Genomic DNA, 27,821 nt, shown 5'->3' on the forward strand with positions numbered 1-27,821 from the left:
CAAAGATGTGATAGACGTAAATGGAAGGAGCTGCACCGACAAGAGCTGGGCTCTTAAATTGAAGAAGAAGGTGATCAATGGCCAAAGCCAAGGGTTTTGCTGGAATGTTACCATCTAACTGTCTGCGTATATTATAGGAAAAAAACATCACACTAAAATTCAAAATTAAACCAGCTAAGCAAGCACGTTTACTAATCCGACCGCTACATAGCTTATTTATTACTATGCAAATGAAGTCTACTTGAAAACACATCCTAAGTTTGTACCTAGATAGAAATTATATGACGGAATAACAAGATCAGCGCAAGATTTACATTAAAAAGCCTTCGGGCGACGCTAATAAAATTAACAGTGGAATTCTTTCACCCAACAAAGTGTAGGGTGCAGAATTGAAATTCAAATCGGTCTCAGCATATCTAATATAATTAGCACGGTTCAGTAATTGAGTAGACATCCACCCCAAGATGTCTAAGATGGAAACTTTCACAAATAAAAACGTTGTAAAAATCTGTGAGAAGTTTTGAGATTGTTTTCTGTAGGTAATGATAGTGGATTCACGTTTTATTAGGCACCTATATCTAATTAGATAGGTTATTCAAATTGACGATGAGAAGGTATCTGTTCTGTTGATTTAACTTGATTAAGTATACAACAGAGTAATTATTGAGTAAGAAAGTACATATCAAATACATCCGTACTAGTAGCTAGGTATTACAAATGTGAAAATACATCTGTCTGTCGCGCTTTGACGCCAAAACTACTGAACCAATTTAAAAGTTCGCAACCAGATAGTCTTGAGCCAAAGGATGTTACTCATATACTGCTACTAATAATAATAGATAATTTTTATCCAGGGGCGGAAAAGTGGCTCTTCCGGGACGTGGGTGGAACCCCGAGGAGGCTATTCAGTCATAAATACACCAAATACCTAGCACCTTTGCAAGACTTACATTACAGGGATTGCTACCTTATACTTACATCAATAATCGTGGCAACTAAATTGGTTTATTTATCCTGTCAATCCGCTTACATTCCTACCACCCACAAGTTAATAAAATAACGCAACGACATCAAGCAACAAAATTGTCTTGTCAGTAAACATTAGTGTTAGATTTTGTAATAACAATTCCTGATATTGTTTGCATATTACGTACCTTCTAGCTGTTCCCCGTTGCGCGATCCCACGTACTAGGAGTACCACTGCTGGGAACCGGGTAAAAGTAGCCTAGTATCCTATGTCTGTTCTCGGGCTCTATATAGTATCTGTGTACCAAATTTTACACATTGATTTCATCATCCTCCGAGCCTTTTTCCCTACTATGTTGGGGTCGGCTTCCAGTCTAACCGGATGTAGCTGAGTACCAGTGCTTTACACACTGATTAAATACTTGTAAGATAAAATTATCACTCCTTTAGAAAGAGTCTAACAGTTTTGAATTTCATGGTTCATAGAAATATACCTACCACCTAAGATCACAACAAATCATCACTAACGTTACTATATGAAGCTGCTAGGTATCTTTACGGTAAAATCGGTTGTACCAACAAACTAATACAAATGCTATTAGAGGTACGCAACCCATACGTTTTACTGTATGTAAATTAGAACAGACGTTAGCCGCAAACACTGGCAGAATTAATGTCTTGAACGTCTTACGCCCCCGGGAGGATGATGTGTCTCCCAAGTTCCCTGTTTTACATTTAATTATATTTCGATCTCAGAAGTTAGCGGGGTGTAAGTCAATACGTACGTTAAATGAACGACTTATAAATAAATTAGTAAGGAGTTTGCTTCAATATTGACTCACCTTGATGGCAGATTTGTGTGAGTGAGGCAGTCTTATGTCCGTGGCACTTTCCTAAATAAGTAGACACTATAGTTAAGACTAGTATGGTCACTGGTTATTAACGAAACGAGTACAATTCGGTACATCTGGGAAGTCTGTATTGCTATCGAAATAAAACTGCTGTATTTTTTTCTTTCTACCCTCCGCTACATAGCTACTATGGCTAGTTACAGCTTCAATTGATAATTGTGTCTACCCACAAAAGCATTCAAGGCTTACAATATTGTTTTGTACAATTAACGCAGACTGCATAAATGATTCTAGTTTCTGGAGTTTATAATAATACTTTCTATAACAAACGAGACAGGCAGCGCCATCTGTTATCACTCAAACGCAATCATAAGCCTTAGATCACCAGAGCATTCCGAAAAAGTTCATAAAATTATGCCTCTAGTTTCTGATTAGTAGAAGAATTCAAATCCATGCATTTTACAGTACCTACTTTTCATTAACCAGACAAATTTCGTAAACCGATTGTCTATCAGCCTTTGTAACCTGGATCTTATTAATTCTGTTCCTGTAATGTGATGGGTGTAGTAAAAGAAAAGACATTTCATAATTAATCATTTATTAATTAGCTACTCAAAGAAATCATATTATATAATATGGGCAGATGTTACCTAGCAATAGGTAATTAGTTAATCAAGGTGATGAATCGATATTCATTATACCTACAGACTGTTTTTACGTCAAATTGTTGTTTGAAAGAAAGGTAACGCAAATATTTCGTAGAAGAAATTATTTCGCAAACATATAAAGGTAGATAAATAAATATAAATTCTAAGAAATCTTATACAATAATATAATAAATACCTCGTCAGTATCTTTATGTTCGAGGTCCAAAACTGAGATTAAAGAGTCCTATAAAAAAAAAACTGATTTAATATAAATATTAAATGTATATATATACTCGTTTTATGAATTCAGTATCAATAAAGCGAATACGTGTGATGATATTTATAATATTGTAAATATATGTTTATTTCTCAAAGCCAACAATTTTCTTACTGGATACATTTTTTAATCAGTGTTTTGGAAGAATTTAAGCCATATTAGGATCCTATCCTAATATGATAACGGCATCATAAATACCGAAGTACTTCAAAAATAGAATCATTTAACAATTTTATAAGTGGCATACACTTGATAACTTACATAATTAATAAGTATGTAGGTATATAATATAAAAAATAATCTGCGAATTACCAAACAAAACAATTCTACGCCTAGTTTTAATGATATTAAATTAAAGCTATAATTTTAGTAGTTTTTCTACTATTTAGCTCAAATTAACGCGAGACGTTTTAATAACACTTATTACTAAAAGTAAATCTAAGAACAATTCATAATTATTGGGGTTTAGCCCAAGCGTAGGTTTTGTTTGTAAAGGTGCAACTACACTGCAGTAGTTCGAGAAAAATCGATCATATTTACCTACGTGAGAAAATTTACGGAACAATTTAATCGATACATTCAACCTTATCGATTGATTATCGATATATCGAGCACAGTATGGCTGCACCTATGAAACTACAGATGTAATCTATTTCTATAAGGTATTGTATTTGTACTTCACAACAGTATTACTGAGTATTGTTAATCGCTATACAATATGCGTTAGCGTATGGCATACTGTGAGCAGGATAATAGATCATTAGTTTGAGTTTTCGAAGAGCTAGAACTTTTTAAATACAATTACTATTAAATCGGTTCTTGATTAATAGTTCACAACGTGAAATATTGTGGTTTCCAAAATATTAGAAAATCGAACTCCAGTATCGATGGTAAACTTTTGTTTATACTCAAAATTGCATCAACAAATTGCTGAGTTGCTGGCAACATTGCCCGACGCAACATTCTCATTGCTCATCAAAACTGTTGAGCAATTGTTACTATACAAATGTTTACCATGTATACAACCGAAGCTTTACAGTTATTTTTATTAACAGTAGTAACATTTATATTAGCTTCTAGCCCTCAAAAACAGACAATAAACATTGAATATTATTATTTGGTTATAGAAGTCATTGCGACTTACATTATTTACGTTTAATCAGTTACGTAACTCCGACCCAATATCTTAGTAATACTAGCGATAATTAATAATTCTGAATTATTATTATTATATTTAAGCTTTTTCAGATCACGTTGATTATTGATACGTTTTTAATAAAATCTTTAGTAAATAACAGTAAACATTATTCTTAAGAAAATATACAGTTTTATTATATAAGAAAATATGTACGTATGGCACTCAAAAGTTACATAGCTTCTTAGGATAAATATATATTTTTTGTATATCTTATAGTGTTGTATACTCGATTTAATGTGGGGCAATATCAAGCAATGCTTGTAAGTGAATTGCTATAAGAGAATTGTTTCAGGTGGTGAAGAACAATTTAAAATGTCAAAAGATTGAGACCGACAAGTCACTTACCTTCCATGAAACATTTCATCTAGATGTCTTCCAATATTTTGATTTATAGTGCTGTTAGTGCAAATTATCGACTATGATTTTGTGCTGTCGTTTCATGTTCCACTATCAACCATATTAAACATAGTGTGATAATTACACAAAAGGATCAGCGTTAGTCAAAGTTTCGATAATTGGACATCACTAGTCCATTCTTTTATGTGATGAATTCACGATAGAATATCCCGGGAAATTATCACTCCAAAAAGCTACAGTTCTATATAGAAACTCTTCTATTTAGTGACGGTCATTATTTAAATTACATATTTATAATATGCATAACTTTTTTCATTTAATAACATATTGAAGGCACTTGTTACTAAACGACTCACAACGCGGTAGCACCATTCAAGCGATGTTTTGTGCAAAACTACGAAAATTAATTTCCGTTCAGCGGTACCTTATTATTATGCTTAACAACAAGAAAATTATAATTATTTACAGAGACTAGTAACAATATATTAATAAATACGAAGCTATATTTACATGGTTGTTATTCGGATGACACACTCTAGGCCTCAAGCGGTGTTATTACATTTTTTTTATTAGCAACAGCAATTTGAACATGTAAACAACTATAATATTCCAAAACTACTTGTGTTAATTTTTATTATTGCTACAGCACACTAATGTTATGACGATACAATTTCGACATTTGTGACGTTCTTTCATTCGAATTTCTTTTACACAGACAAACAAAATATGCAGAATTTAATGGTAAGGTATTGTCTCAAAATTGCTTATCACTTTACCAATACAATACGACCAAGTAGTCAATGGTATTGCTATTCAGTATTGAGCACAATTTAACTACAAACTGAAACAACAAACTACATTGTATTACACATAGACAGAATAGTAGATAGATCGGCAAACGAGTGATTATCAGAGAAACTAAAAATTAAATACATTAGTTCAGTGACTTTTTCATGTGTGATTAAATACGTGCTGCTTTCCTCAACTTAAAAATTTGAATTTTTAGCGTTTCTAGATTTTGATCATAGATTAAATTTTATCCGCGATATTCTATGTTACAACATAGAATATTTTGGACAAAATTTGAGTTTGATACTAATGGAGCCGCGTCTACAGCATCAATTTTTAGGGCCCATACCACATACACAGTTATCTGTCCCTCATTGCCGATTTACCAAACGCTAGTAGGATTCTATATCTATGAAAACACCAAACTACATTATGTAGTACCAAAGATTGACACCCCCTGGCCGTTACAAAAGAGACCTTATTGCAGAGTGCACCATCCGCGCAGTAGTCAAAGGTTGACGACCCCATTTTCGCCATAGTACTCGGCAACGGTTTCGTCTCCGTTCACCTGGTCTCTTATTACTATGGTAGGGTTGTTAGAACAAGTTGAGTTGTTCGAGAGAGTTCTACGGTTCGCTTTGCAGCGTTGGCAGTCGACTACGACGATGGAATTCGTGTCTATGTCGGTTTCTGTGCTGCTCGTGCGACGGAGGTGGGTGGAGTTGTGTAAGCGGTGCTCTTGGATGGCCCGCCATAGTCGGAGTTCAATGCCACCTCTGTAAAACGAGATAATATTTTCGTTATCTTACGTCTTTTGAATGAACGAGCAGATGCTTGAGTTATACAGGTTCATACAGGGTGTCCCGGTAAAGATGCATCAAGTGGTAATTTCAATGCGTTGACAATGCATTTTGATCATAAAAGTACGTGAAACATAAAGACTACAAAAAGCGATACCGACTTTAATAATATACATACAACCTTTTCCTTAGTCTAGCCGTAAGATAATCGTGCAGAAATATACATACATACTTGTCAAACTTATAACCTCCTTTTTGAAGTCGGTTAAAATACTATAAGACACAAAAGGAATTAATAATAATGATGTAATTAGTGCACTCACTTCAAATTCAATCTCGCGACATCCTCCCTTTGAGCATGCATCAACAGATCAGGTAACACATAGCAATGCCGCAACAAGGCGTTAGCGACGACAGTGGGCAACCCTCTCGCGGCCACCCACTCACGTAGTTTTGTCGCCTCGGTCTCGTCGACCCCGTCTGTCACGTCACCGTCTAACTCGCTTTGGCTGGAGAATACTTCTGGAGTCACACTGCTGTGGGATAAAAGAAAATATTTGTATTGCATTTTATTTCGGTTGAAAATATAAGAGGAAGTAATTGTGGGGAAAAAGTTTTTAATCTTTTGGGAAAGTTGAAACACAAATGGAAAACATAGAAGTTTGGAAACCTAACTCATACACGGGACCACAGAACTTGAAATTTTAGGATCGTAAAGGAGTTACTAATTAGGTAACATTTATGACATATTATTATTTAGTTGGAGAATATTTATATTGCATTTGAACACGTACTGATTGCTAATATTGATAAATTTTGACCTCTACATGAGTTGATAGTTTTAGCTATAAAACTTACCGAGACTTCTTTTCGACAATTTCTTTAAGTAACATCATGTGCGCTTTCTGGTCTTCTAACATCTGTCGCAGCAGACTCTGATTCTGCTGGTAACTTTCTATCAGTTCTTGGTGTAATCTGAAAATACAGCGAGCTATGTAACAAATCTTTTCATGTCAGTTTTATTTTATGTCTGTATTATATTTAACCACAGAGGAAGGAAGGATGAACGGCTGTTATTGAACATCTTTGGCATTCGTTACGGATAGTCAGAAGTCAGTAAGTCTGACAACCAGTGTTACCAAGGGGTATTGAGTTGCTTGGGAAACTGCGTTGAGAAGGTCAGATAGGTTCGGGTGATGATGGGACGAAGAAAGGATGACCGGAGATTAGGCCGGCATTAGGCCGGTAAGTCAGGCGTCTTCTTGTCGGTCAAGAGACGTACAGTAGGTGTGAAAAAAATTATCAGTTCGTTGAGACACCTGCTAACGATTAGTCTTGTTTGATTGGTGATTTGGTTTTGTAAGTTTGCGTTATGACATATCCTAGCTAGTAGTAGCTAGTAATTTGTTACCCATGTAGGTAGCCTTAGTCAAAACATGTTTGGAATATAGGCTATTATATGTACTAACTTGTGGTTCTCGTGTCGCAGGTCGTGCAGCGCATGCGCGTCGCGCGCGCAGTGCTCGGAGGACAGCGCGGAGGGCGTGGCGTCCGCCGCCGCCGCGCCGCCGCGGCGACCCTCCTGACCCGCTAGGTTGGCGCCTAGCTCTGTGGTACGAAACGGATATTGTGACTTAACATAAGCACTATACAAGTTATGTTAAATTCCTATCTGTAGTAAGCAAAGCTTATCATCATCCTCCTACCATCCTACCATCCTACCTGCCGTCATCTCAGAATTAACATTCTTTCTTACCATATCTACTTTCACACAATCCATCCATCAGTAGTAAGCAAAGCTATAGATCAGTGGTTCTTAACCTTTTTGACATGAGGGACCACTTTACTAAAGTTTGTCTTGCCGGGGACCACCTCATCGGTTTACCTAAATTAGCACTCATTTCTTTATTATGTATCAAAAAAAATATCTGAATTTTTGGGTCAGTTTTACTCAAAGCTAAACGCATGTTGGCAGTTGTGTGCAAATGCAATTAAAGAAAAACTTGCCTATGTAGTTTCCAATGCGCGAGCGAAGCGAGCGCGAAATTTTTATTGGACTTAAACCAAATATTACGTAAAATGTAGCCCAAACGTACTTAACTTTTTATTTGTTGACAAATGCAAAAATAAGGGCATATAGTTTCTGAATACGCGAGCGAAGCGAGCGCGAAATTTTTATCGGCCTTCAACCAAATATTACGTAAAATTTAGCCCAAACGTACTTAACTTTTTGTTTGTTGACAAATGCAAAGGTAAGGGCATACGGTTTCTGAATACGCGAGCGAAGCGAGCGTGAAATTTTAATTATTTTTTAAGACTCAAAACCAAAATTACGTAAAATGTAGCCCAAACATACATTTTCATGAATGGGGGGACTAGGTACGACACACCCGATATATGTACGTCCATGCGAAAACCCCCGCTCGCAATTACAAGTCGATAAAAATTAAGTTAGATAACGTATAGCAACGTCGTCAAAGCTAAGCTTCGCGGACCACTTGGAATGCCTCTAGGGACCACCAGTGGTCCGCGGACCACCGGTTAAGAACCACTGCTATAGATAGATATAATATTGGGAACGGCTATTAGGCCTCTTGTTAAGGATAACAGCGGCCCGATATTTTAGACGGACGACGGGCCAACGCGCAGTGTTGTGTTTGTGTTTCCGAACTGAACACCTAAATATTTCGTCGCAACGGATATAACGGATAACGGTCCCTTTGAATATTATTACTACATTGAGGTAGTGTTATCTTGTGAAAATATTTTCAACGAAACTGCCCCCTCTGTTACTAATGGGGTAAAACAGTAGAAATAATATGCAGCGATGAAAAAAAAAATGCCCTACACATTCTTAGTTCACATCTTAATATGTACTTTTTAACGTTTCATCTCATAAATTCAATCTAATCTCACACAGCATAAATGCCAACATCTTTAATTAAAAAAATTACATACCTGGCGACAACACAGTAATAGCAGCCTGAACAGCATTCCTAACTAAATTATCCAAAGCGAACATCCAATGAGGTTTTATGCTATGCATCCTCAATACAGCATTCACAGCCTCTTGAAACATGTAGATGGCTGAATGTAACTCATTAATGGCATTTGAATCGAAATCCAGTTCTTCTTTAAGAGTAATAATAGCTTGCTCTATGACGCTTCTGTTTTGATCCATTATATACTCTTTGAGGGCACAGCGGAGCATTTCGAGGTGGGTCTGTAAAATTGTTATTATGGTTAAAATGGTTTTGTTTTCAATTGGATACATAAATGAAAAAAAAAATAAACATCGAGACTAACGATGCAACAAAGACGAAATTCGATGTAAAAAAAAAATACGCGGTTGAACCGAGAACCTTCTTGTTTCATTCAGGTCGGTTAGAAAATTATATATTGTTACAAAATGTTGTCTTATCTCCAACAAAACTGGTTCTTAAAAGGTCTATCAGGAATCATTATTAAACCAAAATTAAAAGAGCAACTTAACAAAGATATCGATAACCAAAATAAAACTAATTTCCCGCAGAATAAAGTATCAAGACTATATTCATACCATTGTAAGCACAGTAGTGCCAAAGTCCTGGTGTATACTGAGCATCCATTTGGAGCAAATCTTTTCAGAATCTTGTTCCAATACTCGAGACAGCGTCAGTCTTCTTTGTGAGTCCTTCTTTAGAAGATAGAAGCCATCGTGTTCGGGACCGTCTATTGAACACCGAGGCGCGTTTGGCATATCCACCTAGAAATTGATGATAGAAAATTAGGTCTTAACATTTTTTTTCTTTGGATGTTATGAAGGGATGTGTTTCGGAAGGCACGTTAAATTGTCCTGGCTGTCATTTGAACATCTTTGGTAGCCTTTACTGGCAGCCAAAAGCCAGAAAGTCTGACAATCAGCCTAACCAAGGGGTTACCAGTCTTATCAGGTGGCCCATGTTACCGAGTTGATTCGGTCAGATAAGCAGTCGTTTCATGTAAAACACTGGTATTCAGCTGTATTCGATAAGACTGGATGGAAGGCTCCAGTGCGAGTGGACAGTATAGATACTTGAGAAAAGGCTAATAGTGAGGATAGCATCTAAAAATTTTCATAAATTGCAAATAGGAAAGTTTAACATAAATAAATACGTACCTCTGGAGAAAGCAGACCACCAGATGAACTTCTACGATTTAGAAGCGTATCGCTGCCCTCCATTTCATCAGTAGACGGCGTGTTGGGCATAGTACTAAAAAGTTCACCAAATATTTTTATTTACCTTTTAATTATAGGTAAAATACATCAGCAATATCTTGTATATAAAGTGGAGTTAGTTCACAGATCCACGTTAGACAGTCAAAGCATTAGTAATGATTGAGCGTTTACACGAAAACTGATAGATTAGACTGATTTTGAACACAGATTGATATTGAATGCCTTGAATTATAAATGTTGTAAATTAGTCTTGATACTTCAGGAGCTACTTTCAGCGACATTTTAAAACATTAATTTACAACATTTATAAATCAAGGGATATGATTGAAAAACTTTATAATAATGTAGGTTGAAATGAAATTTTATCTATCATTTGTAACAGCATTTTTTACATTAAGTACGTACTTTTTAACTTCAATTCTTATACCTAAGCTTAATGTTTTCTAAAAGCTGTGCACGCAGTCAGTTCGCGTACAGTGCATAAAACGTATACAGATGTAATTTCATAGAATGCAATATTTTATTCCCGACAATTTTTCATACAACACTTATACTATCTCTATTCTATTACGTCACATTGTATATTGTAGTCTAAATATCATGCTTTTTATGCAATAATAATCTAATTTCGTGCACATTTTCGCATACTCTAAAATATATTTGATAATGAAAACATGTAGATGGATATAATACTATTCTACAGTATTTCGTCCCCCAAAAGTTTCAAGTGCCAAAATTTTGAAAACCGAAACCAAAAATACGGTATTCTATGAATTTGGAACATCAAAAAGGTGCGTTTATATAAAGTGAATGTTACCTGCTATTCGACAAGTCCGGTGGGTATATCAGTATTGGTGATAGCATCGACGACGCAGTCCTAGTGATTGTTGGATTAGACCGGATCGTTTTCACCCTTGTAGTGGGAACAAATGGAAAAAATACACACTTTTGTGCCAAGCAATCGATAATGTTACGACATGGGTTACACGTCTGGGTGTGCTCTAATTTTGTTAAAGTATTATGTTGGTATTTTTTACTGTTTTTTGGTTGGTGTGTGATCATAAAAGTGTTGTTGTGTGATAGGGTACAATTGCACTTTTATGTTTTTGATTTTGTTTGGAGCTAGGGTTGTGACACGGAACTATCTATCGATAAATTGTTTTGTCATTAATTTATACAGTTTTTTTTCTGTGAAGGGTCGTTTTTGTAATAATGGATATCAAATACGTATAATCAAGCATTATCATAGAGGGGAATAATTATTAGTTACAAAAATGAGCAATTATGTCCGATTTTTTTTTTTTGAAATTTTTACCATTTTTTCTTTTTCTAATGATAAACAGAAAATTCCGTGTCACAGAAGTCATGTATCGAATCATGTACACAGTGAAGTGTGAATGAGTTTATGTACTTATGCCAATAGTTTCATGTAAAACTCAATACAACATTGAACATAGTTGTTAAGATATGTCCTCGCCCAATACATAAGCTCCCTCTCACCGTATTATGTATGATGGCATGAGAACATCACACAACGTAGAACATGTATAGAACGCTAAGAAATCAAACTTTCATACTAAAGTTCATGCTTTTAATACGCTCGTTGCTGCTGAATTTATGTGATGTGCCCATCTTGCCATGGAAATAACTACATTAACAGAACGTAATAAGGTCTAATTTAAGCAACATGGACCAGTTATCACATGCTGAAAGCCGTATTCATCAAAAGACATTCTAACTTTCTATATAAGTTGTTAGGAATTTCGATAATTACAACATGTCAAACAAATCGTGACAGTTATCATCAAACAATCTTGATACTTGCTTCATCTACAAGGCAATTTGTCACACAAATCTACAACAGCGAACGTATTAAATCGGATTACATTTTATTCAAATAAAATTCTAGCGCATTACCATGCGTTGCAAACTCTAAAGCAACTTCAGTATGCTATTACTATAAAAAATAAGTTTACGTACTCGATTTCTGGGGAGCTAGGCAGATTACAAGGTATGCTTGATTCGGAAATTTTCTTCTGAGCTGTAACTGGGCGGGCCTTGTCCGCAGGCACTGAAATACTCCGACTATAATCCATATTACTGCCCAGACGACTTGAAGGCTTTTTCTTCCTGCAATTTTCAAAATTTTATTCAATTTTGTGATCGGTATTAAAATGAAACATATACGTTAATCAACTAACCTAAATATTCTATTCTAAAGGATAAAACTTTTAGCCAAAATGTATAAATGGAAAACGTAAACGTTTTAACACATACATGGAAAACTGACATAAAAATAACGGACTACACTACAAATACATTATGTATTTTAATGTTTAAATAAATAAATAAAATTACAACAAATACGTCCACATCCAACATCGATACATTGGGATAAATCTGCAAACAATAACATGGATTGTCAGCTTACGAAAGGGTTTAATACGAGTATACAGTATAAAGTATGCGCAAGAGTCGCCTCCGTACTCACTTGATGGGCGACGATTGAGCGGAACGCACGAATCGCCGGACGCTTGCAAATAAATCTTATATTTACGATAACATATTTACATTACTATACTAAATACTATTCTACAGCATATATTACAAAGGTAAAACTATAAGTACTTGATTTTTTGCCTTAAATAATTTCGGTATAATTGTAAATTGGGCCGAAAACTTTCTATAACAATAATTAAGGGATTTTTACCAAAGTTTTGATAAAATACATGGACGTTATACTCGTACCATTATATGTGATACATAAATTATGCAGAATTTTCAGTATGAAACTTATATTATAAACGCGAAATTAAGCCTAACTGTCTGCTTGTAGGACTTTCACGCCATAAACTGAGCCGATTTAAATTTACTTATATATTATTATATATACTTTTTACAACTCTTGGAACAGCTCGTACATAATATAGATACTTACTCGCATAAGAAGGGATCTTCTAACAGTTCGGCGGCGGTTGCACGTTGTTCTGGCTCCGGTATGAAACATCGCAGTATGAAGTTCTTGGCTTTGGCTGATAACTCGCTTGGAATCTCTGGGTGCATTTTGTAGTAACCCACCTAGAATCATTTAAACGAAGGATACATTAGTAATTTAATTATTTTTTAAGAAACCATGACAATAATGTGCATCCTTTTTATTTATTTATACTGTATGTACAAACAAAGTAAGTTATTTCGACGAAGATATAACGTACCTTGAAAACAGCTGCCTGAGGTGAGCCTAATTCAATGAACGGCGGATTTCCCGTCGCCATTTCAACCACTGTGCAACCCAGTGACCAAATATCAGCCTGGAAACAAATAGGACATAACAAATAAAGGTATGGATTGGGTAAAAAAAAATATTTAGTTCGAAAATTGTAGTACTAAAAGCACGTTTTAAATATCCGCTCTAAATGAGATTGTGAAAGGCACCACTTGAGAGCGAGACTTCCAATCAATTCAACACTGACAAAAAATGTTAAGTACGCCTTTTTGGTGCTCACAAAAAAAACTGTAGGTATACTTATACTTAGATATATATATTTATTGTATCCTCAATACTAAGTTTCTTTCTCAAATAACCTCAATTAAATAAAAAAAGGCAATACTAACCGGAGCTCCATACCCTCTTTGTCCCTTATCAATAACTTCAGGAGCCATATACTGCAATGTTCCCGCGAAAGTTTCAGTCGAAGGGCACAACCCAGCTAAACGCTTAGAAGTACCGAAATCCGATATCTTTACAACTCCACTGTATGTATTCACTAAGACATTGTCGCCTTTTATGTCGCGGTGAACGATTTTTTGGTCGTGAAGGTATTTTAATCCTGAAAAAATAAATTTAAAAAACATCATGAAGAAATTTATATTATTTTTAAAAAATGTTAATAGGTATTGAAATAAAAATAGTAGGTAGTAAGTAAGTAGAAATTATACATTTTAAGCTAGTGCGACAGTTAGAATCACTGTTACTCTTCAAAGATCCCCTTGAAATATGCATCAAGAGTTGCTACCTAATTGCTACTGAGTTGCTACCTAGCGGGTTGGTTTATTTTTTGGTTTGCAATAATTTGACGGTAAAACCAAAATGTCTGGTAAACTATGACTAACGTGTGTACAGATACACAAATCAGACAGATGGTAATCAGCAGTTGATAATCTTAACTACATTGGAAGAAATACAATCAAAACAATTATAAGAGACACTTGAGGGTACTAAAATAGTGTAGATGTACGAGTGGCGACACTTAAATATACGATTAAAACACTACATCAAGTTATCACTAAATATGACTGGTTGTAAAGGAATCTCTTTCAACGATGTTTTTAACCCCCGACGCAAAAACGACGGGGTGTTATAAGTTTGACGTGTCTGTGTGTGTGTGTGTGTGTGTGTGTGTGTGTGTGTGTGTGTGTGTGTATGTGGCATCGTAGCTCCCAAACGGATGATCCGATTGTAATGCGGTTTTTTTTGTTTAAAAGGTATGTCAGTCGGGAGTGTTCTTAGCTATGTTTGGTGGAAATCGGTTCAGGTCTTCAAGGTCATCAGCTCGTTTGCTAGATGTGATAGGAATGTTACACGCTCAGTTTACTTGCAAGTATATGTGGGATCTGAAATTTGAAACACTAATGTTTTTTGGAACCACTGAGCTGGTCTGCTGTTAGGGCACGAAGGTAGGAGACGTAACCCTGAACTGCCTTTTAGTAAACCCATCGAGTTTGGGCTCGTTGAATTTGTCTTGACGAGTTCTCTTCATGTTTCTGATTGACGAGAACCTGATGCTGGAAATGGGATGTGGCGGATGAAACCCTGGAATGCCGGAATGAAACGGATAAACCGATTTATATTTTTGCTGAAAATCTAGAATGTCCAAAGGTTAATCTTTATTGTTTCTCAATCTGTGCAATTCTCCCAGAGCCAGTTTGTCATGGGGATTGTTAAACAACTTCCTTTGGCCGAGATCGCATATAGCGACCCCATCTTAGGATAAAATAAATTAAATGAAAGAAGGAAAAATTAAGGAGCTCCTTTAAAAAGCATGAAATAAAATTAAATTATAAATTTAAAAAAACCCCCGACCCAAAAAAAAGTACGCAATATTTATGACAAAAGGTTAAAAACGCTAAACCCTATAAAAAGCAAAAAATAACTTTTAACACTACGTAAACTAAATTTTGACGTGTCGGGGGATTGGTTTCTTTATGTAAAAAGTTTTTCCAAATTCACTTACCTTCTAATATTTGTTTGGTATAATAAGCTATGGTGGCTTCGTTCTCCTTGAGCGGACCCCACTTGGACCGAAGCAGTGCGGACAGAGAACCTCCAGGTACTTGCTCCATGAAGATTTTGAAGTAGTTGTCTTCTGATATTGATCCTAAGTACTGAAATAATAAAAAAACACCTATTAGTAAATACGGATTACTTTTTACAAAGAAAATGGTGCTTTTTCGTATAAATTGACCAATTATATCAAAACCTCCTAAGAATATAGCGTGCCAAAATGCGGGTGTTCGGGGGACGAGGTACGTTACTAGCTCTTTGAAATCCGCATATTATTTCTTTAAGACCAATCATTGCCGGATTGGTTTTGACAAGGAATAAGAATGCCTCGTTAAGCCTAGTAACTGATTACACCTACCGTACGTTACTTAACTACAAGAAGGCGCCTGAACTATCGTCCCTATGGAATTTCCACTCATCTTTCCTTATTCTGTGAAAGTGGCCTACGTGACGTTATGTGGTACGGGGCAGCGTACATCTGTTCCAGATCTCTTCGCGTTCGCGATTTGCCCATGCAAGACCTACCCTTATTCCTCCTTGACGGCGATGCGGACCTGTGTGTTGAGGTCCCGGCGTACGCCATATGTACCCTTGCCGAGGACTATATAATATAACTAGCTTCTGCCAGCGGTTTCACCCGCATCCCGTGGGAACTACTTCCTGTACCGGGATAAAAAGTAGCCTATAGCCTTCCTCGATAAATGGGCTATCTAACACTGAAAGAAATTTTCAAATCGGACTAGTAGTTCCTGAGATTAGCGCGTTCAAACAAACAAACTCTTCAGCTTTATAATATTAGTATAGATGGCTGATAAAAAGGTGAAGGAAAACATCTTGAGGAAACCTGGACTATAGTCTGAAATCACCAACCCGCATTGAGCAAGCGTGGTGATCAATGCTCAATCCTTCTCTGTGTGAGAGGAGGCCTGTGCCCAGCAGTGGGACTACAAAAGGCTGTAACATAGATGACCTGCACAATGTTCCTGTGCCGCAGCTGCGAGTGCAGCAGGATCTCCTCGTGCAGCGGCTGCACGTCGCCGAGGTTGCGCTCGGGGATCTCCTTGACGGCGATGCGGACCTGTGTGTTGAGGTCCCGGGCGGCGTACACTACGCCGTACGTACCCTTGCCGAGGACCACGCGTTTGTTGTTGTCGTCTAGCTCGTATTCGAACTGGGGAGAAAGATAATTTATTAGTTAATATTAGAAAAAAAAATTGAATCAGAAATAATAAACATCCCGCCAAATATTCAAAATGTAGGTACAAAAGAGTTTACATGTAACAGTGCCGCTTTGAAGTGAGTCATTACATTCCTTCCACATGCGTATTACTGATTTGCATACACTGCTTATTTTGCAAACATCCAACGTTTATTACTTATATTTAATTAGGTAGAAAATAGCAAAGGTAGAGAAGGTAGTATTAACTTTAACTTTATTATTGAACAAAGCAAATACATTTTTAACATAATTGTGAATATTACCAGAAATAAAAAAAAGACCAAATCCTACCTTTAATTGATCCTGCATGACACTGGTATCTAAATCTGTGACTTTTTCATGGTCGGCCGTCAGTTCTCCCAACAGATCGTGCAAGCGTTGCCGACAGGCTTGAGACGGCAGAAAGATTTGAAAGTCGTCCGAGTTCTCGCTCACGTACAGAAAGAGGCAACGCTCATCGCGTTTGTATAAACTGTGGGGTGAAATGAGAATTATAAGTATTTTGGTCCTGAAAAGTGTTGCCAGCTAAAAATAAATGAAATAAAAGTAGGCAAGATTTTTGTTGCCAAAAAAATTTTAATGGAGATTTTTTTAAAGAACCTTTTCTGTAGGAAAAGAAAAGGTTCTTTTCTGATGGAAAATTAAAGTTGGCATATTTTCGTTCATAGCAAAAAATATCAGCTAAGCAGAAAATATTTAAGACTCCCATTTAATTAGCACACTGTTTATATTTAGGTAAACTTAGTGCTTACTCGAATGAAGTAAGAATGAAACTCACAACATTTACTCCAATTTTTCAGTATATGATATAATCGATAAAAAGAAAAAATTACGCTAACTGGATGATCAGTAACATGAATTCTTTGCGGTCTATATCATTACAATTACGAAATAACTTGACATATCTTACATATTAATAAATTACCTGTAACTCCTAATCATATCGGAAGTGAACAGCCAGCGATGTACTCGTCGACACTGTCCCCGCATAGACTCTAAGCATAAGTTGAGAATTTCTACGGATTTCTGTTCCGCACCCATGTTCACGTTTACGTAGGAAGGTATATATTCTTTTGTTGTTTCTAATATTAACACCTGGAAAGAAGATCGAAATTAAGAAAGTATTTACTGAAGATTTTTCTGCAAAATTGTAACTTAAAAATGGACTTATGGGGAACAAACATCGATGTTTTAGTTGGTACAGTAAACTGCACATTCGTGGTAACTGTCATGCACCTTAACTCAGTAGTAATAAGTACGATTTTCCTTTAAAACTATTACCACTGACCTGAAGTTGATTGTACATATGAATAAGTGCTTGAACTCTGGACTTTTGAAATTTATCTAAAGTATAATCAGCGTACTTACGGGAAACCTAATAATATTTTCACATTCACTCTTAGTTGCCTCTACGAAGTATTCCATCCAGAAAGAAAATACTTGCTGTTCTGGTGATATATCTTCACTTTTCCTAAATCTAAAATAAAACAATGCATTTTAATGATTTGTACAGCAATTACATTTTACATAGGTAGGTGGGTAGTAAAATGTAACGGTAATCAAACCATAACCCGCCGTTAAATTGATGCAAAATGGTCTCATGGGCTATTGGACGGCTGATGATTGTTATATTTAAATGGTGCAACCCAACATAAACTTGATGCACTATAAAATGTTAGGAAAAATATGTCGTGTTAAGACTACCTATAAATCGAAGCTCGAACTTTTACTACTTTCATGCATATGCATATTTACATTATGCAACCTACTGAGCAATAGGTTCGGTTGCTTGACAACTGTCTCCTCTGTGCATGTGCGTTTGCATCCCTGCTGCATGTGCATATGCATGAAAATAGTACAAGTCCGAGCTTCGATTTATTTTGTCTCACGGAATTAACGCTACACATTTTTTTTTACATTTTATGTAGTTTTAGTAACACCTGATTAAATAATTTGTGGCACTTAAAACAAGAAACTCACCTATCAATCAATTCGATATTCCCAATAGTGGACTTGAGATACCAATTCGGTGGTTTAAGTTTGAACATACATTCTGCTGCCTGTATCGCTTTCACATAGTCTTGGGCTAGTACTGATATCTCGAAGAAGGTAGCCACGTCCCAGTAGTCTTTGAGAGATGATAGACTGCCTTTTTTGCCTATTAGATGATTTAATACCATTCCTGGGAACAAACAAATATTGATAAGTCTGATAATTATAGTTTTAGAGTGTATACTATGAATGCATAGCGCTTTGTATTTTACGTCTGTTTATAGAGAGAGAAAAATTAAAGAAGGTGGTCATTAAACGAACCACCATATAATTTGGGTTCCAGGTGGAAAAAAAAGATAATAGACGTCAGATAGCAGAAGAACGTCATGGTATGTAACTTAAAATTAAAGGACGGAAGTATAGCCATAAACAAAATACATTGAAAAACTTGAAACAAAAGGATTATGCGCTTTCCTTATCATATTGATTGCTTGGTAGTCAGAGTAAAACCTGTGTAAGTAAATGGAATAAAACTGACAACAAGGAAAATTATAAGTAGGTATAAGGTATAAACTTAAGTCATTTATTTACATTATTTACTAGATATCAATAAAAAAACTGACGTACAGTAATAAAACTCACATTACTAGGCTAAAACCTACCACAATGTGATAAATGCATTTGCTATTTCACCCGAAGCCGCGAAGATAAAACGAATCATAATATAAACAAGTTTATTACACAACTTATAGTGTCAACCTTCTTGAAATATGGTCACATAAAATTATTAAACCATTAGACATTTGACTATTTGGCTGACAGCCAGAATGTAACTGAAAGAATTTCTGAGTAATACGCGGTAGACCAATGCCACATCAAACATTATTATTTTAAGTATTTCAATAATGTTGCATTGAATGCTATAAGTGTAGCACCTGGCTTCGTGTAGAAAAAATTGATTAATAATGATGTTCTTCTTCTTTCCAGCTACTTTGGGAGATAATTATGTTTTTGGATTTTGGGAGATAATTATGTTCTAAGCATAGCATTCTATAGCAATTTTTGAAGTGTACTTTATTTAATTGGTGTTGGTGGACATTAACATTAAAAAATCTAATATACATATTTCACAGTTAAGTGGATGGGCCAATTGAGATTGGCCTGGTCTTAGGCCACATTATAAGACATGTGAAACTCGAGTAAATCCACGATAAATTAGGTATATATCATGTTTGATCAATAAGTCAAAGTTCTGAATTACATAGACTACTTACCAATATGTTGTAATTCCTGTGAGTTTTTAAAATCATTGCCAGCTATAACGAGTAGTGTTGCCAAATTAATGCCCGCATATTCGTTTGGCTGCACTTCGAAACCCTGTCTGTACCTGAAATATTAATGTAACTGTTTATTATATGATTGAAAGGTTGGCAACTTTTAGTCGTGTTCACTTTCACTGCGAAATATCATAGTTCAATCTTCCTTTGATCTATTTTTGTTACAAAATAGCTAAGTATTATTATACTTTTAGCGTTCTTTCATTTCCGCTTATTTTTTTAATTATTATACTTTTAGCATTCTTTAATTTCCGCTTATTTTTTTAATGGAGGACAGCTGCTGCATCAAAATAATCCAATTGCATCGCCGGTACATCTATCCACTGGTTTTCTTTTGAACCCATCCTAGGTTCACCATGAACGATATCAAAAAACTAACAATAATCGATTATAGTTACAAGAAGTCCTTTAACAATTAATAAGCCACTAATACTGGTCATAAAAGAAATAGAATTAGAAGAAAACTATCATATATTTCCTTTTAACAAATAAATAAACAACTTAAGTACAATACATACCAATGTATAGCATGATCCAAGCTTTCCTTATCTGTGTGTTGAGATTCGACGAATTTATCCTTGTATATACGGCCACAAAGGCACAACATATCAGGGAATCTATTCTCTTTCTTCTCTAACGCTTTCACGCAGACTTTTAGAGCATTCTCCCTGTCCCCTTCTTTGTTGCGACTGGAAGAAACAATTAGTAAATAAATGTTCTAAGATTCAGTTGAAACCATGTAACATTTGATGGGTATACATAAGGTATAAGTTCTCGCCAATTTTGCTGTCATCACAAGATATTTGGCGAGTCGCTACTCATATTTTTTTTTTAGGTATAAGAGTGATCGGAATTAAGAAGGACCGCGACATCGAGATCCACATGTTCAACTATACCTAATTTAAAATTTAATAACAAATGGGTGCTGCGAAATTCAGTTTGTCTGAGGGGCTTTTATGCTTGCTTAACGGGAAGAACCGGTGGGGATGTAATTTTATCCGGGTACACAAAGTAAAAACTACCAAGGTAACAAGCAAGTTTAAGATTGATAATCACGAGCTCGAGTGCCAGTTATCACCCAGATATAAATGAATGGCATTCCAAGTATCTATCAATCTGGTAGAAATATGTATTATCAAGCCTTTAAAGAGCCACTTAAAATTAAGTATATGGACATATTTGCTAGTCACAATGATAGACAAAGAAGCGTGCCGAAGTTCTATGAAATCATGTTTAATTAACCAGCTAATAACAAAGTCAGGATTTCTAGTAGGCAAATAGGCGAGAATCACAAGCAACCAACGACTATAATACTTGGAAAATATACTTTTAAAACAAACAACTGTCGTTCGCAACATTACAATGCGACCTTTTTTATACAATAACAATTTAAAAAGAGAACTCACCGATTCATAGCAAAGGCGTACATGAACCTTATTATAGGCATGTTGACGTAATTTTTTCTGTTCATTATTGTTTTGAGGTCGTCTACCACATGTACTATGGCATCGTAATCCTGTATTTCACGGTAGGATATAAGCATGTTGAGTATGGTATCTCCTGAGAGGACCGCTGGGTCGTCAAGGCGTCTGCGCATAGCGTGTAACATGTTTGCAAGTTCGATACCGGTGTATGTCTCGCGCGCTTTCCGTAAGTCTGATAGGAATTTCTCTTGAAGATGTGCTCTGGGGAAGAAAATATTTTCATAATGAAATGTGAATAGTTAATCTATGTAGGTATTAACTTGCTACATAGATTGTAGTTTTTACTAAAGCATTGTGAGATAAATGATAATGATTCTGCCATAGATCAAAAATTGGGATAAACGTCATGGCATTAAATACGCCTACAATACATGAAGCTAAGACTATATCATTATGATCATCATTAAATAACGTTCAACCGACATATCAGAGAAGAGGTACAATAAAATCTCTTAATGTGTTTACAACATAGGTTCGTTGCAACTGCACTATTAATTCCAGTTAATAATAATATAAGCTCTAAAGAAACTTGTTCCTTAAGCGAAAAATATCTCAATGAACATGACATTGACTTTTAACAAGATTTGTAAAGAAAAACAAAAAAACAAAAAATGAATTGGTTTTGATTGCAGGAAAATATTTACATATTTATTGTAACTTATATTTATTTTATTTTCTAACAACCAATAAATTGTAGTCTACATAGGACTGTATTGCGCAGATATAATAACAAGAATGCTGACCAGAACATAGTTGAGAAAAGGCAGACGAGATGATGATGATCCAAAATTCTGAATTAAAATTTTAAAAATTATATAGTCAATCTTATACTCACTTCGTCTGCACCTCGACATCTTGAAGTATATTCCTCAACCTCAAGGTCAGATGCTGTTTGGGATCAGCTGAGTCCTCACCCTTGAACTTCGTAGCAGCAGGGTTGGTGGTCACACAAGTCCCAGCATCCGTCAATTTGTACGATACGAACAGGAAATTCGGAAGAGATAACTGCCAATGGGAAATAACAGATTTAACAACTGTGTATGAGCAATTCATTGAAGCTGTCTGAGTCATCCATTCAATAGCAACATTGAGTGTATGTTGAGTACCTAATTCATAAACACAATAAATAGTATTTTAATATAAATCGTGTGACTTCAATTATTCCTTAAGGAAAATTTTATATTGTAGGCTTTGAAAAAGTCAACATCCAAAATAGAACTATGACTGGGATTTTTTATCTGATATCCCAGATAAAAGCCTAAAAGTCCCATTTACTACAGCATTTACATGAGCAATCTATATAGGAAACCATTATTGGTGAATAATACACGATTATCATTTTTATAAGCTTCGTAAGTGGTATAATTATTATCAGTGTACCCACGCAAATCATGACATGCTTCTGCTACGCAAGTACGTAAATATCGGTAGGTACTCCATAAGGTAGTCAGGTACCTACATGTATTATTGTGAGGTACGATGTGGTAGGTAAAAAATAACGCCTACTTACAATAATAATGTTTGTGTTATTTACTTGAAGTGTGGTCGACAGTTACTATAAATTGTCAGACAAATAAAATTCTCAATAAAAATCTTATGCCATCTGCATGTAAAGACACCTACAAAACTACCTACTGAAAAAATATAAAAATCCGACTCACATTTTTATTATAAGATTTAGATTATGGCGATACCTCACACATTTTTAAGAGCATACATTGTTTTGGGTCTTGCATAAAAATGTACAAGAAAACAATTGCACCTATTGCTGACCTAAACCATACTTATAGATTGGTACCCCAGTTTATATAGGCCACAAGACCAGCAATTGCTGAACAGTAGACCCCAATACAATGCACATACAATTCCTCAAATAAAAAACCGGACCCATAATTGAATTAGGCATAGAGGTATTTGAATTGTCATTCTTGTATGATTGAACACAGCAATGGGACAATTTGACAAATTGAGAGTAATAGCTTGATAGGTGCATGTAATACGCAGTTGACAGTCCGTAAGTATATAATAGGTATATAGGATATGTATTTATGTAATAGGAAAATTGCATCTAAACGTCCTAGGTGGTGAGGGGTCTGAAAATGTTTTATGCAGCTGTCGAGGTCTGTTATAAAAGTGTATTAAGCAATAAAGCTCTGGATTATTTTAACCATGAACTGATTTTGCCAACGTTGTATTCCTTTCAAACAATCAAGATATTCTGTTTAGTACTTTTTCTACAGTAACATATTTATAGGACACCCTACTAATACAGATGCGGGAAGTACAGTTACCGGCACGGATGTGGAGCCCTGACCTTCACCTGCGCAGAAGCGATTTACTGCCTTATTGCCTTATGCGTACGGGTGCGCAAAGCGATCCCCACTCTTCCGCCGAGAGCCCGACATCCGTGCCGGTAACTGTAGTTCCCACGCAACACGGGAGAACCACTGGGAGACAGTTAGAACAAAAGGTACAGTCAACTTCACGTCAGTGGTAACAGTTTCATAGGAAAATCGTACTTATTACTATTGAGTTAAGGTGCATGACAGTTACCTCTAATGTGCAGTTTACTGTACCTACATCCATACTTTAAATAAAGAACGCAAACAATAAATGCACGATGATAAACCGAGCGACACTCATGCTAATCTGAATAAATCATAATTAATTTACATGCAGTAAACAAAAGAAGCAAAGAGATAATTTTCCTCCTTCCCACGAAACGATAGCACAATACCATGTAATGGTTTTAAACTTAATGGAGTATATTAGTCATGTACCTACTGTCAGCTAAAGAGATTAGTGACCACAGTTTACTTGAAGTGTAATTTATCACTTTTAAGTATGTCAGTTCAATTACTTTTACAAAACTTCTATGGTCCATTATTTATTAGTTGATTATCAAATACCATATCGCGAAAGGAGTTCTAAGCTTCTTCTTCTCATAATATCTTGATGAATAGGTACTGAAGCGGTACCCAGACATGAAATTATTAGCCCGATAAAGCGCCTCGTATTATTTTTGACGTTTTTTTTCAAAGGAAATATGATTTTTCTATGTCTGTTCTATACTAACACTGTTTGCAACCCATTTAACTGGTTGTGGTTAATGGGCTTACAAAGCATTATCTGACATAAAAAATAACCAACATTTTAATTAAAATACATGGAAAATAACTTCAACCACAGAAGTATTGATGATTTACAATAATGTCCAATATTTACTTGGTTACAAAAATAACACACACTTTGTTTTTGTAGGTAAATTACAATATACATAACAACTTTTGTTTCAGGTGCATATAGACTTGATAACATGATTGCATGTTAAAGCAGTTAATGGTGCTGTATAGGTATGAAGCGACTTTGTGTATTATTGAGATAAGTGGCTCAATAGTCGCTGGCGCTTAGATATTGTTAATGCTGGTTGAATATTTTTCTTTGTCTTTAAACACGAAAAAAACTTTAAACCAAAAAATAACACCAACTCCAATAATAAACCTAAAACTTCTTTTAACTCTGTCAAATTCTATGCTGAAAACCACATCAAAATTGGTTCAGCCAAACGTGAGACTATCGCGCACAAATGTAGGTACCTCCATACATACAGGTCAAAGTCAGAACCTCCTTTTTTGTTTGACGTCGGTTAATAAGTTTTTTTAGTTTCTCAGTATCCAATACTCTTTTGGTAGCAATAATTATGTCAGTATGCTAATAAAAGTAATCTATGTGAATCTAATATCTAAAGCCATTGATAGTTGCAATTTTGTCATATTAATAATCTTGTTTAGGGAGAATCTTATTCAGTATGGCCCATATAGCAATGTTAAACAGTCAAATCTATTTGAGAAAAGTCAAAACAATGAGATAGAATTGCATGACACTCTGTGTTCAGAAGCCAAATTACAATTTATTATATCATACAAGCTTAAGTAGCTTATTGATTCATATTTAAATATTAGATTAACATCTGGCAGTGCATATTTAGTTCTAGTTAAGTAGGTTTGCTTTGCCAAAATTGGCTTCTAATCACTTCCCGATAATCTAAATATGTTAGCAAAGATCTAATACTTAGTGACAATGCATGTTGCATGGTCACTTCGGAGAAGCATACTTATTAGATGGGTGCCATAGTTGATAGCATGTGTTGCAATTTTTTATTAAGTAAATACAGGAATATATTTTCTGAATGCTGAAGTTGGCAAAGAACAGATTGATGAGAAAGCTTAAGCTGTTCAAAGAAGATGCCTCGGGAGAATAGGGAAATAAGAGTGAACTGAAATTATACTGTGTAAATTAGCTTGTAAGTTAATAATGATGATTATGTATTGAATGATATGATTTTAATTATATGGTTTTCTTTTATTAATTTTTCTTGATTAACCTTAGAAGAACTGTCAAACTTCCTAATTGTTCAATATTATTTCTAGGCTCTGTTGACTATCTCATGAATCTCTGTCCGAAACTGAACGTGCTAAATTCTGTTAGTTCATCTCATCTTCAGACACGAACTAGCTACATTCCGTTAGTTTTATTTTATTTACCTTAAGCCTCAACGTGGAGTCCGCATCAACATCATTGTACAGCAGTACATTTTCTTTCATGTCAAAGCTTTCCCGTACTCCCAGGTGGTACAACAAGGAACTCTGCTGCAGCTGCAAGCTGAGATCCACCAGTGCCACGTCAGCATTGTAGAATGTGTCCAGCACATTTGTCTCACCGAAGTCGAGCTTTTCAAACTGAAATAGATATTTTGTTTTACTATAAAAATCAGAGGAAACATAGTTTTAACGATTAAACTGATTAGAAAAATTCTTTCACTATTGGGAAGCTACACTTTTTTATCTGGGAGTAGTTCATGTAGTTGGGAATCATGGGTAAAACCATGAGAAATAAATAGCTATTATAATATAAAAGACGTTGTAGACTACGCACTATACATCAGCGGGGGGGTTCAGCGGGTTTCAGCATTATTTGTGTATGTATTTGCTTGTGTAGATCCAAGATCAATTATTATTGTTTGTTATAATATGAAGTATTGTTAACAATTAGATGCTTTAGATTATATTTCCTGCAAGTACTGTTCATCATGACAAAGCATGAGGATTACAAGAACATCTGTCTGATTTTTAGAGAACTTATCATAATTACATAACAGATAAATGCATTGCTGTTTATCATTGATCAAAGGAAATACTGTTTTGTTTATATTAACAATTGCCAAGACTCCTTGTTTCCTTGGAAACAATGATAACCAAGTACATAGGTATATTATGTACATACACAATATCCTAGAAATAGTTACAGGGGAAAGCCCGACGCCTGCTAGTATGTACATTAACATTTATTTGTATTCCATGTAGGTTATAAAAATATTTCAAGGTCAATCAGCAAGGTCGCATTGGCAGAAATGGTTTTATGTGTATCAAATTGAAGAACAAAGTCATGAAAGTAAATGGTGTACCGGCTGGTCATAAGAAATTATTTTTATCTTTTTATGTTCAAATATAGAGCGATTATTTAAGTATCCACAGCTGATAGTTGACTATTGAATAATATAGGTACAGAACAGTCTTCAAAACAGATAAATAAAGGTTTTAATGCAATCTTAATGTTAATGAGAGTAAACTGTTATTGTATGTGGGTTTTTCCTATTTGGCTTATCTGTTGTCAATGCCAAAAGTAACACATTATTTTAAATGCAGACACTGCTTACATTCTAAATTACAATGAGAGCAACTTTGGTAACAGGAAAGAGGTATTTGAAGGACATCTATGAACATCAATATTTTGGTCATTTTCTATCAAAAAAGGAACAATTAAAAAATACTTACATGTATATGATGCAAATTGGCATTGACCAGTTCAGATGCCAATCGAACTTCTTCTAGAGCTCTTTTCCTATGAGCAAGATTCAATGTTTGGGTTACATCCAAAACACATGCTATATCCATCCGAGGCCGCTGATTGGAGCCCCCGGGCTGCACGGTCGCGCTGGACCCATCGCTGCACACACTCTCGCAGATACTTCTCACTTCCCCTACAAAATAACAATTCAATAACTCAAAGTCCCACAAGACGAAAACGGAAAAACAAAGTTCACAACACCGCACCTGTATCTTCTAACGCTGTGGAATTGTTCCCACCGCCGAATGTTATCATTTTCTCACGTGTTTATTAACATTTGGATAGTTTATACACACATTTCACATTCAATTTACGCAGCATAAAAAATAAATTCCACAACAAGTATTTGTGCGGGCTTGTGTTATTTAACATTAGTGATGTGCACCGCTCGCAGTCGCAGTCGTAGCGCACATGATATCAACATTGTTGTGTTGTAGTCGGTGTCAAAACTTGAAACTGTTGGTTGTGTCATTGTATGTAAACTGTTATGCTCTCAGTCAGTTTCGATTTCTAAT

The 27,821-nt window shown here is 35.4% G+C and overlaps 1 protein-coding gene across 4 annotated transcripts; it reads right to left on the reverse strand.

Moving 5' to 3' along the window:
• Positions 1 to 2,398: 2,398 nt before the first annotated feature.
• Positions 2,399 to 27,721, reverse strand: LOC110370676 (mitogen-activated protein kinase kinase kinase 15). 4 transcript variants are annotated; one of them, XM_064037441.1, is made up of 26 exons: positions 27,513 to 27,721; positions 27,234 to 27,439; positions 25,944 to 26,138; positions 22,235 to 22,404; positions 21,322 to 21,600; positions 20,434 to 20,604; positions 19,853 to 19,965; positions 18,567 to 18,768; positions 17,955 to 18,063; positions 17,512 to 17,681; positions 16,878 to 17,058; positions 16,338 to 16,538; positions 15,318 to 15,468; positions 13,699 to 13,913; positions 13,299 to 13,394; positions 13,022 to 13,161; positions 12,575 to 12,616; positions 12,064 to 12,213; positions 10,901 to 10,996; positions 10,024 to 10,117; positions 9,445 to 9,630; positions 8,844 to 9,108; positions 7,355 to 7,493; positions 6,744 to 6,860; positions 6,209 to 6,421; positions 2,399 to 5,861 (listed from the first exon to the last, which is right to left on the reverse strand). In XM_064037441.1, the coding sequence occupies exons 1-26, from the start codon at positions 27,559 to 27,561 to the stop codon at positions 5,594 to 5,596; spliced, it is 4,218 nt and encodes a 1,405-aa protein (XP_063893511.1). In that variant the 5' UTR covers positions 27,562 to 27,721; the 3' UTR covers positions 2,399 to 5,593. The 4 variants fall into 4 exon arrangements, with proteins under 4 accessions (XP_063893511.1, XP_063893512.1, XP_063893513.1 ...); XM_064037442.1 differs by lacking the exon at positions 12,575 to 12,616; XM_064037443.1 differs by lacking the exon at positions 10,901 to 10,996.
• Positions 27,722 to 27,821: the final 100 nt, after the last annotated feature.

Source organism: Helicoverpa armigera, chromosome 13 (assembly GCF_030705265.1).
Source record: "Helicoverpa armigera isolate CAAS_96S chromosome 13, ASM3070526v1, whole genome shotgun sequence".
Classification (NCBI taxonomy): domain Eukaryota; kingdom Metazoa; phylum Arthropoda; class Insecta; order Lepidoptera; family Noctuidae; genus Helicoverpa; species Helicoverpa armigera.